A 16,214-nucleotide genomic window follows, 5' to 3' on the forward strand; every position below is an offset into this window, starting at 1 on the left:
ATCAGTTCTTTTCTAGGAAATTTTAGAAAACTATGGAACTCCAGAAATAAATTGCACCCTAGAATTCTTAAAGAGAGAAGGAGAGACCATTGACACAGTCAGAGAGTTGATCATTTGTTCTCAAGTGCGTGCATGGAAATCTACAGTGTGTTTGAGATGCCACCTAAAAGACCAAATCATAACACGTCAATCAACCTCAGGCTGAAACAATACTTGTACTGTTATCAGCGCTGACATCTCACATCATCATCATCTATCTCTCACATTCACTTTTATTCTTGTTTTTCTTCTCTTGTCAGGTCAGGATATGGTTCAACTAATACTTGATGTGAACATGCATCAATGTATACTTGCATGAGTGTGTGTGTGAGTGTTCAAGTGTGTGTGTCTGTATTAGAATGAGGATGTGAGGATAATTTAATTATGGACCAGATAGAGCGGGTTACTGAGGTTAATATCCTGCATGCACTCTGCTCCTCTCCGGACACAGTAATTGCTTTAAGCACATTAGGAACTTTATTGACTGCGATGGCCTTTTAAGACATTACGTTTCTGCTGCTTAGTGTCAGACAGGAGTCGTCCAGCTCTGCTTACTGTCTCTGTCTTCCTCTATCTCTGTCTTTCTTCCTTTCCTTCCCTCCCAGCTTGCCCTCTGCTCGCCCTGTCGCTCGCTCCTCTCTGCATGCGTCTCCTCGCCTGTTTCTTCTTAATTGAAGGCTCCGTAAATATGATGAGATTTGTATAGAGCCTCATCCGTAGAGGCGGCTTGATGAGGTTTGATTGGCAGGTGATTAACTCCTCTTAACCCGCAGAATCATTTGTCCTCGGTGGAACAGTTACACTAATGACACCATAAAAGGCTTCTTGATGTGTCAAATTCTGGAGCAGAGCTCTGGAGAGAGAGCTTCCAACAACTCCTTCGAAAAAGTACAGCCCCCTCACTTTTCTTTCTCTCGGCTGAGATCAATCCTCTCAACACCCCCCCATTTTCACTCAACTAGACCTCTTAATGAGGATGGAGGTGAATGGAAGGAGTTATTAAAAAGTCCTCACCTTCCTCTTGGGACCGCTAAAGAGGAATTATATGCAAGGAAGTGCACTTACAGCCCCAGTTAGAGTTATTTCACATTTCTGTTGCCATAAATCCACATCCACTTCAGTCATGACAGGAGTGGAAAATTATTTCTGGCCCAGAAAGAATTTGGTGTTCCTTTCTTTTTTATAAAGGATCTGTTGGAAGATTTTCATTAGGGGCTTCAGGTAAGGAAAAAATGAAAATTACAGATTGGAGGGAAGGCAGGGAGGGGACGAGAGACAGAGGGAAAGTGATGGGGAGGAGAGGAGAAACGAAGGAAGGATGTCGCAGCTGACAGGGAGGGGAGCCAAGCAATAAGTACAGCAGATATAGCCAATGTGCAGAGATAAATGATGTAATATCTGCATGGATCGATGTCTGTACTGTCCCTCTAAAAGGGGCTCTCTCTATAAATCACATCACCATCCCTCCTACTGCATGTGCACGCACGCGCACTCGAATACACACATTCACACTGCGGATACACACAAATACACACACTCCGCAGCTATCTCAATTAGTATGAATTAAGATGTATGGCTGTAAAGTCTCAGTGTCTCGAGACCACTATGTAAATGTCTTCTTCCAGCTGTCCAGTCCCATCACTATGCAGATGGTAGGAGGAACCGAGGAGGAAATCAATTTGTTAAGATAGCACTATCCAGCTAATGAGAAATCAAGTGGCTTGACTTTTCACATGAATCCCATCATGTCCACTCATATTATGAAACTAAGATGTCATTAGTTGCACTTAGTGTGACTAATAGTCAAACCACATCCTTGTTCAGTGTCTTTGCTAACAGTCCCACCTTGTGGCATTCTCAATAATTGCACTAGAAAGGATCAGACAGGAGGTTGGACAAAGTATCTGAAACATTTCACAATGCAAAACAGTTGCTTATAATGTGTGTTTCTTTTTTTTTTTGAAGTGGAGTGGATTAAAATCAATGGTTGACGCCACAAGAAATATCGGCCGCACACCCATTTGCCCCTTGTACAATATGTATGACGTGGGACCTTGCTCACACAATGTTTATTACCCAGAGATTGACTTTTTAAATCCAGAGTGGCACACACATTGCTTAATGTTATACTTTTAAATGATGATGCATGAACTAGTCTTACTGAATCTCTGAATAGACTTTTACTCATGTACTTAAGGCATCTCCCAAGAAAGAGCAGATAAAGGGAAAGGAGAGCTCCTTTTGAGCTGCAGTAATGCACATAGAAACAAAATGGTACTCACATATTTACACTATGTATGAATACTTTATCTTCAGGAATATATGTATATGTTGGCTGATGGCTATCATGATGTTCTTACTAGACTCTTCCTTCTTGCAGCATTGTGGTGTTGTGGTGCAATGATGCATCAGCAGCTCAGACAGTGATTATCTTGCTTCTTTGTGGGGAGTTTCAAGTTGCCTTATGGTGACTTTAGAAATCACATATCAAAGCGTTGATTGTTAGACCTCTTATAAAGCTGACACATATACTGCAAACTGGCATTCAGCTTAATATGACTCATTTATGAGGCTGTCTTTGAAATTATGATTTCCTCTATTCACAGCATGAATCGCTGCATCACTTGCCAAGACAGCAAAATTACAAAATGTGGCAAAGGAAAAAGACTCAACATGACTGAGGATTCACAGCCGTGCTAGCTGTTCTCATCCTAACATTGGAACATACCCACAATGACATGATGCTTATGTTTAGCAGGTGTTATGTTTAGCATCTGGTGTGTTAGCATGCAAAGGATGATGGGAATGTGATTTTTGGATGATATTGTAAACCAAAATATTGTACAAACCCAGATTTTTAACCAGACAATGTTGCTACGAAAAGGTCAAGGGATCACCAGAGTAAGTAGGATTCATTCCCTGGGGATCATGAGTGTCGACAAACAATTTAATTCCCAGTCAACATGTGTATTTGGGCCCCATTTGGTTGGTAAATAAGCTGAAAAGTTGACCCTATATTGGATTGCCCATGGGTTCTATAATGGCCCCATGCCAATTGCCCACATTAGTGGGTTTACCCAAGTGGGACCCACATGGGTTATGCTACGGCTACCTGGATACCAAGTGGGTATGGGCCCAAAAGAGCGGTCTTATCTTGGGCCCACTTGAGTAAAACCACCTATGTGGGCAATTGGCATGGTGCCATTAAAGAACCCATGGACAATCCAATATAGGGTCAACTTTTCAGCTTATTTACCAACCAAATGGGCCCTACATACAATGTTGAATGGGTTGTTGTTGAGATATTTCAGTCTGGACCAAAGTGGTAGTCATGTTAGCATAGCTACACAGCATGATCACATCTGTATTCCTTGTATTCTTTTGCTTGGACAGAAGGCCCAGGTGTCTGTAACATGATGCCAGGGGCAACCTTATGCAGAAGGGGTTGGTGGTTAGGTTTAGGCAACAAAACTACTTGCATAAGGGCAGGAAAAGATTGCTGATGTCACTACAAATACCCGGCTTTAAGTGGCACAAATGCAGGTGGAAAGGCAGAAGCGTGTCGCTAAAAAACACCCATCATTTGAATAGCACAAATGCGGTTGGAAAGTTAGCAGTGTGTCACTAAAAAACACTTTGCTTTGGTGGCACAAATGCGACTGAAAGGCAGTGCTGATTGCTAAAAAACACCTATCTTTTGAGTAGCACGAATGCAGTTGGAAATGCAGCATTGTGACGCTAATACACACCTGTTTTTGGTGGCACAAACGCAAATGGGAAGGCAGCAGCATTTTGCTAAATCAGCTGGCTTTGAGTTGCTCAAATGTAGCTGGTTGTTTGTTGGTCTTGAACACCACTCTCCTGGGTCAAAGCCCAGTGTTTGTTGGACCCATCCACCTCACTCACATCCACCCTCATTGGACTTTCATGCTCTTCAAACATCTTCAATTGCTCTAAGCGTCTAATAATGACACAGATGGGTTACACTGGAGTTAGCGGAAAGCCTTGTGCATCTCACATGAACGTGAACTGGAACCGTGACCCCAGTGTCATTAAAGTGGTGCTGGGGGCACGGCTCAAGCAGTGTTCTTTGACTCCCTTGGCTTTAAGGCTGAGCTACAACTCATTACCTAGCTGTCGTAACTAGAGTGTGTGTTTATTGGCCTTAATTTATTCAAGCCTAACAAAGTGTTGATAAATTCACATTCACAACCAGGAGATTAGCAATCAGCACTATACTATTACACATTAAGCAGTTTCCTCACGGCACCTTGGTGCTGACACAATAAAGTCCTATTGATTTAGAGGGTGTGAGAAAAGGGCATTTTTCTAAAGTATTCATTCTTTATACAAACTGTAGCCTTCGCAAAAAGTGGAAGGACAATTTCAAAGGCTGAGTTATGAGATGTACAGTAAAATATGAGCTAATCTATTTTGAGGTTTTGTTGCACACCATCCGTACCTTTGTTAAAGCAGGTGTCTTTTTCTTTTTTTTTTAAATGATAGATATCCCAGTTTGGAAATACCATTAGGACACAGAGAGAAGCATACCTCATACAGACAAAACAAATAGTAGAAACCTGTTCTGCAGCATGATGAATGGTGATTCAGCCTCTCCCTGTGTGTCAACTGCAGTAGGCAAATTGCTCAATCATTGCTTTTTCATTCGAAGTGGAGGTTAAGGAATCACTCATTTACAATTGGGTATGTGGGGGGTAACTTATAGATCCAGACGTCACTGAAGAAACTGAAAGATGGAGGTGGAAAGTCCCCTGTTTTTATGACAGAAGAACCTTGAAGCCATCAGCGCAACTGAAAGTGAAAGTGTGCTTTGAAACAGGCATATATATAGCTAAGTTCAGAAATAACAGAGAGCAGCATGGACAATATGCACAGTGTGACCCATCTCAAAGTTTGCTATTGTCTTCAGTGGCCCGGCACAACGCTGCGTCATGACAGCATGGACTGAGGAAAGCCACTGTCCTGGTTACAGTTGCTAGGAGTAACATTCTCTTGTCCGTGGCTACAAAGTTGCAGAAAACAAGAATCTCAGAGCCATATATGGGCATGTGTCTCACAGAGATGATGTCACCAACGTCTGCATGGGCTCCCCTTTCAGCTGTGGGAATGTAAAGACACAGGAGTGGGTGTGTGCTCCTCTGACACATAAAGATAGACGTAGGGCACGCAGATTAGTTGGGCGTGTGGCTTCAAGAGAGACAGGCAGGTTTAGTTGAAAGAAGTGAAAGAAAAGTTGAGGAAGAAGCATGTTACGTAATGATCTCTACACAGTGCTAAAGAGGAACTTTGCACAACTGCTGTAAATTCAAAGTGGAGTAGAGAGGGAGGAATTGAAGGAAGGGCCCCAAAATAAAGGCATTAGCAGCTGTTTGAAAGCATCAGTGGTAGATAGACAGCACTACAGGAAGAGAGGGAGAGGGAGCAACAGAGAAAGAGACAGAGAGCAGGAACAGAAAACAAGACAGGGGAGAGGCTGCTCTCGCTGAGTGCTAAGCCTGTTACTGATCTTACTGAAGGCTTCCTGTGTCAGCACCATGGGAAAGTCAGGTAAGTGGAAACTAGACCCTGAGGATATTAACTCTGATTGTATCAATTTGGCCTGAGTTAGAACTTTGGCCCCATGAAACTGTGCGTGTGCTGCCTTGCTTGTTTACTGTATGTGTTTGTGAACTTTACTACCTTTGAAAAGTAGGACAGAGGAAATACAAAACTGCAAAAGAAAAAACTCTTTAATGGGGTTTACAGTGAGATTTCAAAATGGCTTTTACTGATCCTTTGTTAAGATCCATCTTGCAGCATGCCGAGTAGATGCTGGCTGTTAGGCAGCATTGGTAGTTGTATTGTTTGTGTGTGGCTGTTTCAATGTGCCTATTGTGTGGGCACTCGAGAGATTGTTGGACTTATGAAAAGGCCTGTGAGTGATAGGCACCGGGCAGAGGGAGGGTGATGTCGATGACGTTTTCTACTCCATCATCTGCCATCGAGTTGCCATGCACCGTTCTTTATGTTGCATCATCACGTCTCCTTTGTCAGATTTCTGTTTCTGGCAGCCTATTAACCCGTCCTGTCTTTCTCCTCTCTGTCCATCAGCCTCGAAGCAGTTTTCTGAAGAGGTGCTGCGGTGCCATAATGACTACAGGAGGAAGCACCAGGCTCCTCCACTGAAGCTAAGCAGCAAGTTGTGCAGAGAGGCTACCCGGTGGGTTAACGCCTACACAGATCAAATTAGAAACCTAATTAGCAAGGACTATGCATACCAGTCATTGTCAAACTGCTCTGGATAACAGCGGCAGCTCCAGCCCAGCCTGTCAAATGAAATAACCACAATATATAATACCATATTGAGGATCTCGGTTTGTTTTCATTGTGATTACCAGTTATGTTGACAATTTATTGTGTTGAGTAAATGCAGACTCGATCAGTGCTGTCAGGAAGGATAGAGCCTACTAACTGTCTTGAATAGCAGAGTTTCAGTCCATTTATCTCGAGCATGTTTGATAGTGCAGTAGCAGCAGCAGCAGCAGCAGCATTGATTTGCTGACAACCTCTCATTTTATGGCACCTGATATGGAAATTTACACAAGATAGTGTTGGGGGAAAAGTTAATTCCTCAATTGCTTTTAATATGTTAACATGTGTTTTAAAAGGAGAGAGTGACTTTTAAATGCTGTATATGCTGTTAATATCTGTGATGGTAAATATTTGAGTTTGGAGGTAATCAAACATTACAGCACAGTTCATTGGAACATGATAAATGGTGTTTTCACCTCTCCCTCTTTATCAACTCAACGCTACTGAACAGTGATGGGCGGGCAGATATTTTTCACAGTATCAGCTGCTCAAGTTGACACATGCAAATGTATCGAATCTTTCAGATCTTTGCGAAACTATGAAAATATGGTCTCAGTTTCTCTGTGACACTTCGTCTCAGTACATGCACGTTTGACAGCTAGTGCTGCCCGCCCCGCAAAACTTCTCCTCAGTGCATTATCAGTCATTCTAATCAACAATCTGTATGTATGAAGGGGCAAATAGCAGACGTCCCAATTACCTCCGCAGCCTGGACCAAAATAAATAAATACAACGTTTAGCCTACCACATAAACAGAAAGCAAAAATGAAAAATGCCCAAGAACAACAAAACATGGTGACTCTCAGTAGGGACCTCAGCCAACAGATGGTAAATTAAGGTGCCTAACCACTGGTCCCCAAATACTCTCAAATTCATCATACAAACTCAGCTGTTGTATCAAAGTCTCTCCAGGTGAAACCCCAAGACGATTTCACTAAGCCATCAAGAGAAACGGGGAGCACTGGTAGCCATCCATTCCTTAAGAATAATCCTCTCTGCTACTAACATGCCAACCATCAGAGACTGTGCAGTATGTGGCAGAGCAAGAGGTGCCTCAGTACAACCAAACAGGGCAATGAACAGGTCAAGTTCAGTCTGAATGTCATAAATATTACAATACCAAGATAAGATCCTGACAAAAAGAACAATCATAGGACAAAACCACAAAGTATGACCTAGAGTACCTTTTGTGAATAATAAGTCTCCGATCTTGTGTCCTTTGCTCTTCATCATCAATGTGTTGTTTAAATGCTCTGAGTACACCAAAGTCGGAAGAACGACCATCTGAGGAGCATGTGAATGCACCGTTGGCCTTGACCGGTGGAGGTCAGACTCAAGTGCTATTCAGTCGCTTCTCGTTTGCTCATTGTAGCAGGCAGTGTGATCAGTAGCGTACAATAACCATGAGTGGACGAGTGGGAAAAGTTGGGGAGTCATGAGCACTTGGACGATTGACAGGCTGCTCTAAAACTTAAGTCATTCAAAAAGAGCCATTTGTTCATTTTCGCCCATCACTACTTGCAGCTGTTTCACCCCTGTTCAAGAGGACAGTTGGGCATGATTTGCTCATTCACAGCTGCATGTCTTGAGGAGTAATGTCTAGATTTAGAAAATAATCCAACCATATGAGTAACAAAGCTCGCTGGATTTGTATCTGAAAAGCTGGAGTTTGACTTTTCATTCAAAAAAAGCAACATTAATTTTTGTACTGAGGGACACTTCTTGTATTTAACTTCTGTGGTGTATTCCACACTGTGCTGTGAGGTCACATGGCAGTCACATGAGTCTCATGTCAATTGTCTTATTAACAGAGATGTAAACTACTGCCATGCCAAGATGTTAAACATTTTCCTTGTGGTCACACCCAAGATTGTAAACTGGAGCAAATATTATCACTGCATCAACACTAAGTTGGTTAAAACCAGTCGGTTGGCATAAACTCCTTTGTCACTGTGCAGAATGAACTTCATGGAAATGTTGTGTAAGCCCCAGATGGTCTTTTAAACGGTACCAAAAGCAGTTGTTTAAAAGGAACTGGTTTCTGTGCCTGCTTTGCATATTTACACTCGATTAAACCTCTGAGGTAAGGGTTTTTAATTGTTTGTCTTGAGGGAAGGAGAACGGCAGAGTGCAGCAAGCTTTTGAAAACTGAGACATCAGGAAGCTTTAATCTGAAGAAATGACAAGCTTTAAAGTATAAGCCACCCGCAGTGACAATCTGTCCAGAGCAGGAGCGGATTTTGTTGCAGGATTCATGGCGGAGAAGACTATTTCAGCAGTACTATCTGCAACTTTCTTTGTCACTGTCTGCAGTTATGCTGAAAGTCTGGCCAGCACAAGGATCCTGAAGCACAGTGTGGAGTCCAGTAGAGGGAGCTGTGGAGAGAACCTGGCATGGGCCTCCTATGATCAATCAGGTACATACATATATATATATATATATATACGTACACACATTCTCAATATACTATTTTAAAAAGTGAATAATTTTGTGCATCCTTTCTTTGTGCTCCTCCTGAGATACACAACCCTCCATACACACAATAATTCAGTCCACAGGCCTGAAAGCGAACTGTCCTACCCTGAAAGTGAACAGCTGGGATCTATTTCCCCTCCACTTCGCACTGTGTTTGAGAGCTCAGACACCATGACTCACTGCAGAAATATGTCAGCCCCGGACGGTGTGATTCATAAAATATCTCCCACAGTGCACCACTGGGTGATTAAAAAGTGCAGCATTGTAAACAACATGTGCCCCAAAGAGATTTGTGGCACCAGGGTGCACTGTTCTTATACTGCTGTCATTCTGATCAATATGTACGACTTAAGGCTGATCTGATTGTCCTTGAAGTTGAGGTTACACTTTGTCCCATGCAGGAAAGGATGTAGCAGATCGCTGGTATGATGAAGTGAAACAGTACAACTTCAACCGTCCTGGATTCTCCTCTGGCACTGGTGAGATTTACACAAGACGTCTGTCTGTCTCCCTCACTTCCTGTCATATTTCAGTCACTGGCTAACCTCCTCACCTACTCTATAATAACAACTAATTGGGCAAAATTACTAAATTCAATTTCAGGATAATCATAAGTAATGATTACAACTTTTCCAATATAAAGATATAATAGCATCTTGAGCAGAGAATGAGGTCATGCCCCCTCTGTGTGTGCTGTAATCTAAGCTTCTCTGTTCTTTGTCATGGTAGACACGGGACCGTACCTATGTTCCCCCATAACATAGGGACCGAAAAAGGGTCCTATGTTCCCCGGGTGCAGAACATAGGACCCTTTTTCCGGAAAAGGGTCCTATGTTCCCCGCTTTTTCGAAAAAGGGTCCTGTGTTCCCCGGGTCCAATGTTTCCCCTGAAACGTGAAAGATAAACACACTTACCTCATGTGATCGTGTGATTATATGCCCAAAGGCGCAGACAACGCTCCCCAAAAGTCACATATATTTAGAAAGGGCTCATTTTCTCCACTAAAATTTGTCGAATTCCACAACAAATAGCCTATGCGGGGCTTTCCTGATTTAATTCAGCATTTTCTCTTTTCGGAAAAGCGGGGAACATAGGACCCTTTTTCGGAAAGCGGGGAACATAGGGATGACCCCGTAGAGGCTCCAGCCACGCATGCATGTTTGTGCACATGATCCCCTGTGTGTGTGTATCCCACTGGCTCGCTAATTGCTGTGGCTCTACATAGCGCTCATACAGCAGCTGATATTGGGACAGCATTGTTGTGGAAGTGTAGTGCCCACCCTCCAGTTCCCCCCTGGTTCACATTTCCAGTGACCATTTGGATTGTTTAATTTAGGTTTTGATGGTCATTTACATTGCCTGTGACAGCATTTCATTCATTTACTGCCAATTGCCAGTTGCCAATACTTTTTATAGTTTCACACAGTGAAACACATCATCACCTCACATCTGCATTTAAATAAGAATGGGAGTGAAGTCAGTCAAAGGGACAGGCTGTATGTATTCACATGTAGAGTAATTGCTTGTAATTTAAAAGTGCTGACTCAACATGCTGGTTTAAGTGTCTGTTATTGCCAACACTTGTCAAAGCAGAACCCTGCAGTTCTACGTATATGTTTTGTACTCTGATCTGTTTTGTACTTTAAAGGTGATGGACTGTCAGAAAGGCATTTGGCATCTGTCTGGGCACACTTGTGTCATCTGTATTGTGTGACATTATATCAGAGTGAGAAACAAAACAGCATGAGTTCAGTTTCATAATGACACATTCAGTTTTTTACATTTGAGTCTGGCACAGTGCTGGCAAAGTGTATCTCTATAGAGTGGGAACATTTGGGACAGTGTGAGCAGTTTACTTAACACTGATTAATGAGCTTATTTTCTCCGGGGTTGGTATTAAAGGTCCGAATAATTGTGAGACTTGTATAAATCCTCTGGACCCAGAAAACAATTTAGCAGTGCAAAGTATTTATTTATTTTTAATATCTGCAGACTGCTCCTGCAAAAAGTGAAACTATTAAATGTAATCTTACAATGCAGTACATTGCATTGTTTCCTTAAAAAAGCCATCAACAGTAATTATGTTTTTGCCTCGCCTATTTCTCTCAGCGCTTGGCGTCTGCCACACATGAACAGCATGTGATGACAGAGCACGCCTTTCACTTTAAATGCCTAATGAGAATATATTTCGAGCACATAAATACCAAAAAAAAATCACATAAAGAGTTTGAGATATGGATTTTTTTTTTTAAAGTGAACGCTCCCTAGTTAACACGGTAAGCTCTATCAGCACAACACATTCTCACATTCTCACTCCAACCTCGTCACATATTGACATTTGATCATGGACTTTCCACGTCCAGATACAACGTGAAATTTACCCTGGATGCGTTAGTTATGCCTGTTCAATGTATTGTCTTCCTTCAAATTACACTTCTGTTTTCACAGGAAATTTAATGTTTACATACAGTCTCTTTCAAAATAAACACACTACATCAGTACAATGCAAATAGACTTTTTTTTCCCTCCAACAACTAACACATGTGGTTGGGTTTAGGAAAAAAGAACAGGGTTTGGCTTTATAATCTCATGGGACTCAAACACCACTCTTGCGAGTGAAAGTCGGTGTTTGTTGGACCCATCCACCCTACTCAGACTTTCACCACCTTAACTTTCATCCTTGCCTTGTTGGGTTTCCCCCTGACGCCACTGAGTGCCCTTAAACTATAATGGCGACCGGCCGCCTATCATGACAGCATTAAAGGACAGCTTTTTTCATCAGTGTCTGATGCTGCAAGTCACTGCCCAAGCACCAGATTTCGATGACTTCAGAGTGAGACCAGGTTGATCAGCACTGTTCCTGCTGTTTTAAGTGTTAGCATCATCAGCTGCTAGCTGCAGTCTCAGCCACCTCCATGTTGAGAGCCCAGACAATCACTGAATCTGAAGCCCTTTTTAGATCAGAATTGTGCAAATTTGCAGGAAAGCCCAATCAGTCTTTTTTCAGCATTGGCAGTATAAAAACAAAATCAGGGAGTGCAGCAAAATGCCACCTACCTACTTTTGTTCATACAGAATGCTCCTTTTTCAGGGCAATGGGGGGCGTGAGCAAGTAACAAAACGTGTAGCTCAGCGTGTGACATAAACAGTGACATGGGAGGGAAGCTGCGGCTAGTCAGTCCTTCGGCGATTCTCTCGTAAGTTGGCCCGTTCTTCACCGTCCCCGTCATTTGACGGTTAATGGCCTCTTCGTTTGTGAGGGCAAGGAGGGCGCGCAATTCCTTGTCTCCCCAGTTGCTCATCTTTACAGTGTCTGTCAGGTTTGCGTTTCCCTCTTGCTACTAGCTGCTCGCTAATTCCTGCTATCAGCTGTTTCCTGTTTATCCACCACCAGTGGGTTACACGTCATCAACAGCTCCTCCCACAAGTCTTCAACAGCCCCATCCCGTTGCGGAAGGCCGCCTCGGGCTGTTTAAACTAAAAGGGCTCCACCAATATGACTACCCTACGAGGTGGAAAATTGGGCACCTCGGATCAACTCGCCAATCCGGCTCTGTGTGTCTAAACGCTTGCAGCTTGCCGGCAAAATGGCCCAACATTCGCCGAAAATCTGGCAGTGTAAAAGGGGCTATAGATTCACGTTAAATAAAGATCTCCGTTAAAATACAGTATGTAACAATTAAACTCATAAGTCAGAAAAACAAAATATAGAAAAACTTAAACAATTAGTTGATTCCTTGATTAGAAGACGGGTAGATATTTTTTTAAGAAAATGGTTAGAATTTTGTGCATGTTAGGTTATGAGCTGAAACAAGCAATTTAAGTATGTTAACTTGGCTACTGGAATTGCGATTTTTTACTATTTTCCAAGGCTTAATATCCCAAAAATGAATCAATTCATAAAGGGGAAAAATCAGTAGATTTATACTGAAAATAATTATTCCTAGAAGCCCTGACATAATAAAAACTTTGCTCATCGCATTGAACGCAATAGGAAAATGTCTTTATTTTTCAAATATTTCAAAAGTGACTTTTTCAGCTTAACCTGGATGTGCAAACATTTCCCTTCTCATGTGTTGTCGTATCCTTTGGTCTTGTCTCATTTTATTTCTCCTCATTTTTGTATCTGTGCATTTATCTCAATGTATCTATTTCTTGCTCTATTTCTCTTTGTCATTTTCTGTTCGCTGGCTGTCAGTTTCTCTGTCTCGGTGTCATGTTTACCCAGGCATGGGCAAGGTTGTTGTTGTTCCCCTGTTGATGTCACACCTCAGTCAGCGTGTGACTGTCTGAGTCAGTGAGCAGCCATGGGGAAACTGAGGGGAAATCACAGTCCTCTGTATCACTCCTCAGCCCACATGTCATTTCCAGTATGGCCTAATTCCTCCAGATGGTTTCCTATAGCCTCAGACTCCAGTGTGCATGAGCCTTTTTAACTTAATCACACATGAAGCAGATTGCTCCAGCTCATCACAGTGATTCACACTGATTCATATAAAGTTGTCTGATAGAGAAAGAAAGACAGAAAGTGTGCAGGGAGGTTTTGGACTGATGAGTAAGAGAGGAATTAAAATTCCTTTTTTTTCTGTAAATATTTAGAGGAACTGCACTCAGCCGTGTCCTAACAGTCTGACCCCCCCCGCTTTGTGTGCCATTAATTTACTTCTTTTTTTTCTCTCACTCACATCTAGGCCATTTCACAGCGATGGTGTGGAAGAGCAGCACTAAGCTGGGTGTTGGTAAAGCCACTGCATCAGACGGCTCTTCCTTCGTGGTGGCCAGATACTTCCCAGCTGGGAATATCACTAACCAGGGACACTTTGAGAACAATGTCCTCCCAGCTAAAACCACCTAATGATGTCTAGATCCCCAACACTTGACTCAAGCCTGAAGGCATTCATTCCATTTTCCAGGAGAGTCTGACGTTTTCAACCTGCACTGCGATGAAGGATACTCAGGAGAGCGCCACCTCTTGCCTCGTAGAGATCTATACCACTATCCTGTGTGGATTTTAAAAGATGAAATGCACATAAAGTCCTGTGTTGTCATTTGAAAGGGGACTTTTGTATGATACAGTACTGTTTGACATTGCTAACAGAAGCATTTCCAGTGGCCATTTGGATTGTTTAATTTGTAGGTTTACATTGCCTGTGACAGTATTTCATTAATTAATGCCGGTACTTTTTATATAATTTTACACACTGAAACATATCATAGCCTCACATCTGCATTTAAATAAGAACGGGAGTGAAGTCAGTCAAAGGGACAGGCTGTATGTATTCACATGTAGAGTAATTGCTTGTAATTTTAAAGAGCCGACTCAACATGCTGGTTTAAGTGTCTGTTATTGCCAACACTTGTCAAAGCAGAACCCTGCAGTTCCACGTATATGTTTTGTACTCTGATCTGTTTTGTACTTTAAAGGTGATGGACTGTCAGAAAGGCATTTGGCATCTGTCTGGGCACGTTTGTGTCATGTGTATTGAGTGACATTATATCAGAGTGAGAAACAAAACAGCATGAGAGTTCAGTTTCCTAATGACACATTCAGTTTTTGTCTTGGAAATATGTAACATCTGAGTCTGGCACAGTGCTGGCAAAATGTAACTCTATAGAGTGGGGACATTTGGGACAGTGTGAGCAGTTGTATACTAAACACTGATTAATGAGCTTATTTTCTCCGGGGTTGGTATTAAAGGTCCGAATAATTGTGAGACTTGCATAAATCTTCTGGGACCAGAAAATCATTTAGCAGTGAAAAGTATTTGTTTCAATATCTGCAGACTGCTTCTGCAAAACATTGACACAATTATATGTAATCTCACAATGCAGCACATTTCTATCGTTTCTTTTAAAAAGCCATGACCAGATATAATGTTTTTGATTCGCCTTTTTCCCCAAGCTCTTGGCATCTGCCACACATAAACAGCATGTGATGATATAGCACGCCTTTCACATTGAAGGTCCAGTGTTTTGGATTTAGGGGGCACGGTTGGGGGATTCAAACCCTTTACGGAGTCTGCATGTTCTCCTCTTGTCAGGGTGGGTTTTCTCTAGGTACTCCAGCTTCCTCCCACAGTCCAAAGACATGCAGGTTAGGTTAATTGGTGACTTTTAATTGGCCGTACGTGTAAATGGGAGAGTGTGAATGGTTGTCTGTCTCTGTGTGTCAGCCCTGTGATAGTCTGTACCCCACCTCTCGCTCAGTGTCAGCTGGGATAGGCTCCAGCCCCCACTTGACCCCTAACAGGATAGGCGGTTACCGAAAATGAATGATTGAATACCTTGAATACCTGATGACCTTGCCACAAATAATCAACTTGGCCCACCTTACTGCCTCTTCATGTCCAAGCCAAGCCTTCTTTGAGAATTGTGTGTTATCGATCTTCCGAATTAGCTATACTCCGCTGGTCTTGGAACCCATCAGCAGAAATGGTATATAAAATGGTATGTGACCATTTTTTCATTGGTTTATAATCACCTGAAAATTAGAATAGTTGTGTTTTGGTTACCTTAGAATGAGCTGTTTATATCTACATATGGAGTGGGTCCTCTTCCTAGCAATCCATAGCCTGGAAAACCAGACCCAAATCTAGAAAGATTTAGGGTCTGGCTTTGAGTAATGCAAATGGCCCAACTCAAGGAGCGGCACCAAGCATGCATTTGAAAATATCACTGCACGCAATTGGATAACACTAGGACCAATCAGAACAATACACGGGGTGAGGTATCCAGAGCGCTACCAGCGGAGCTAACTGGTAGATTAGACTCTTGCCGTATCCGGTCGGCAAAACAGCAAAAACGTCCTTCTTGCAAAGGAAAGATCCGAGCGCCATCCTCTTTTAGAGAAAAAGCCAAGTCTAACTTGTTCATTGTAGCGGCCAAAGCCATTTCAAACAACTGGTGTTCATCCGTAGCCATCTTGCAATGTTTAGTGACTTATTCCGGACTTCGTCGTCGCAGCGCTGCATCATCTGTTTGCTCACCTCTGGCCCGCCTATATCAGATACACCGATGTGATTGGTGCAGCTCGGCTCAAACGGCATGGGTAATGAGCATCATTACTGATTGCCAGAGTGACTCGCTGAGCAAATTCAAACTCTGGATTTCCAGGGTAAGCAATCCATCATGTAGCCCAGAATGGACAAATCAAACACTGGCTATAGATAGGACCATTCGCATTTTCACATCAGCCTCTGTGGTTCTACATGCTTAGCACAGGGGAAAAGTTTCAGTTGGTTGGCACAAATCCTACACGCTAGACCTCTAAATGCCAAATGAAAATATATTATGACTCCATAAATGATTTTTTTTTTCGCATGAAGAG

The 16,214-nt window shown here is 42.5% G+C and overlaps 1 protein-coding gene across 1 annotated transcript; it reads left to right on the plus strand.

Moving 5' to 3' along the window:
* The first annotated feature begins 5,214 nt into the window (after positions 1 to 5,214).
* Positions 5,215 to 14,755, plus strand: glipr2l (GLI pathogenesis-related 2, like). Its single transcript, XM_050046589.1, has 5 exons — positions 5,215 to 5,607; positions 6,151 to 6,259; positions 8,725 to 8,828; positions 9,289 to 9,366; positions 13,579 to 14,755. Exons 1-5 carry the CDS (start codon positions 5,595 to 5,597, stop codon positions 13,740 to 13,742), a joined length of 468 nt encoding a protein of 155 aa, XP_049902546.1. The 5' UTR covers positions 5,215 to 5,594; the 3' UTR covers positions 13,743 to 14,755.
* The last annotated feature ends 1,459 nt before the right edge of the window (positions 14,756 to 16,214 follow it).

The sequence above is a fragment of the Epinephelus moara genome, chromosome 6 (genome assembly GCF_006386435.1).
Source record: "Epinephelus moara isolate mb chromosome 6, YSFRI_EMoa_1.0, whole genome shotgun sequence".
Lineage (NCBI taxonomy): Eukaryota > Metazoa > Chordata > Actinopteri > Perciformes > Serranidae > Epinephelus > Epinephelus moara.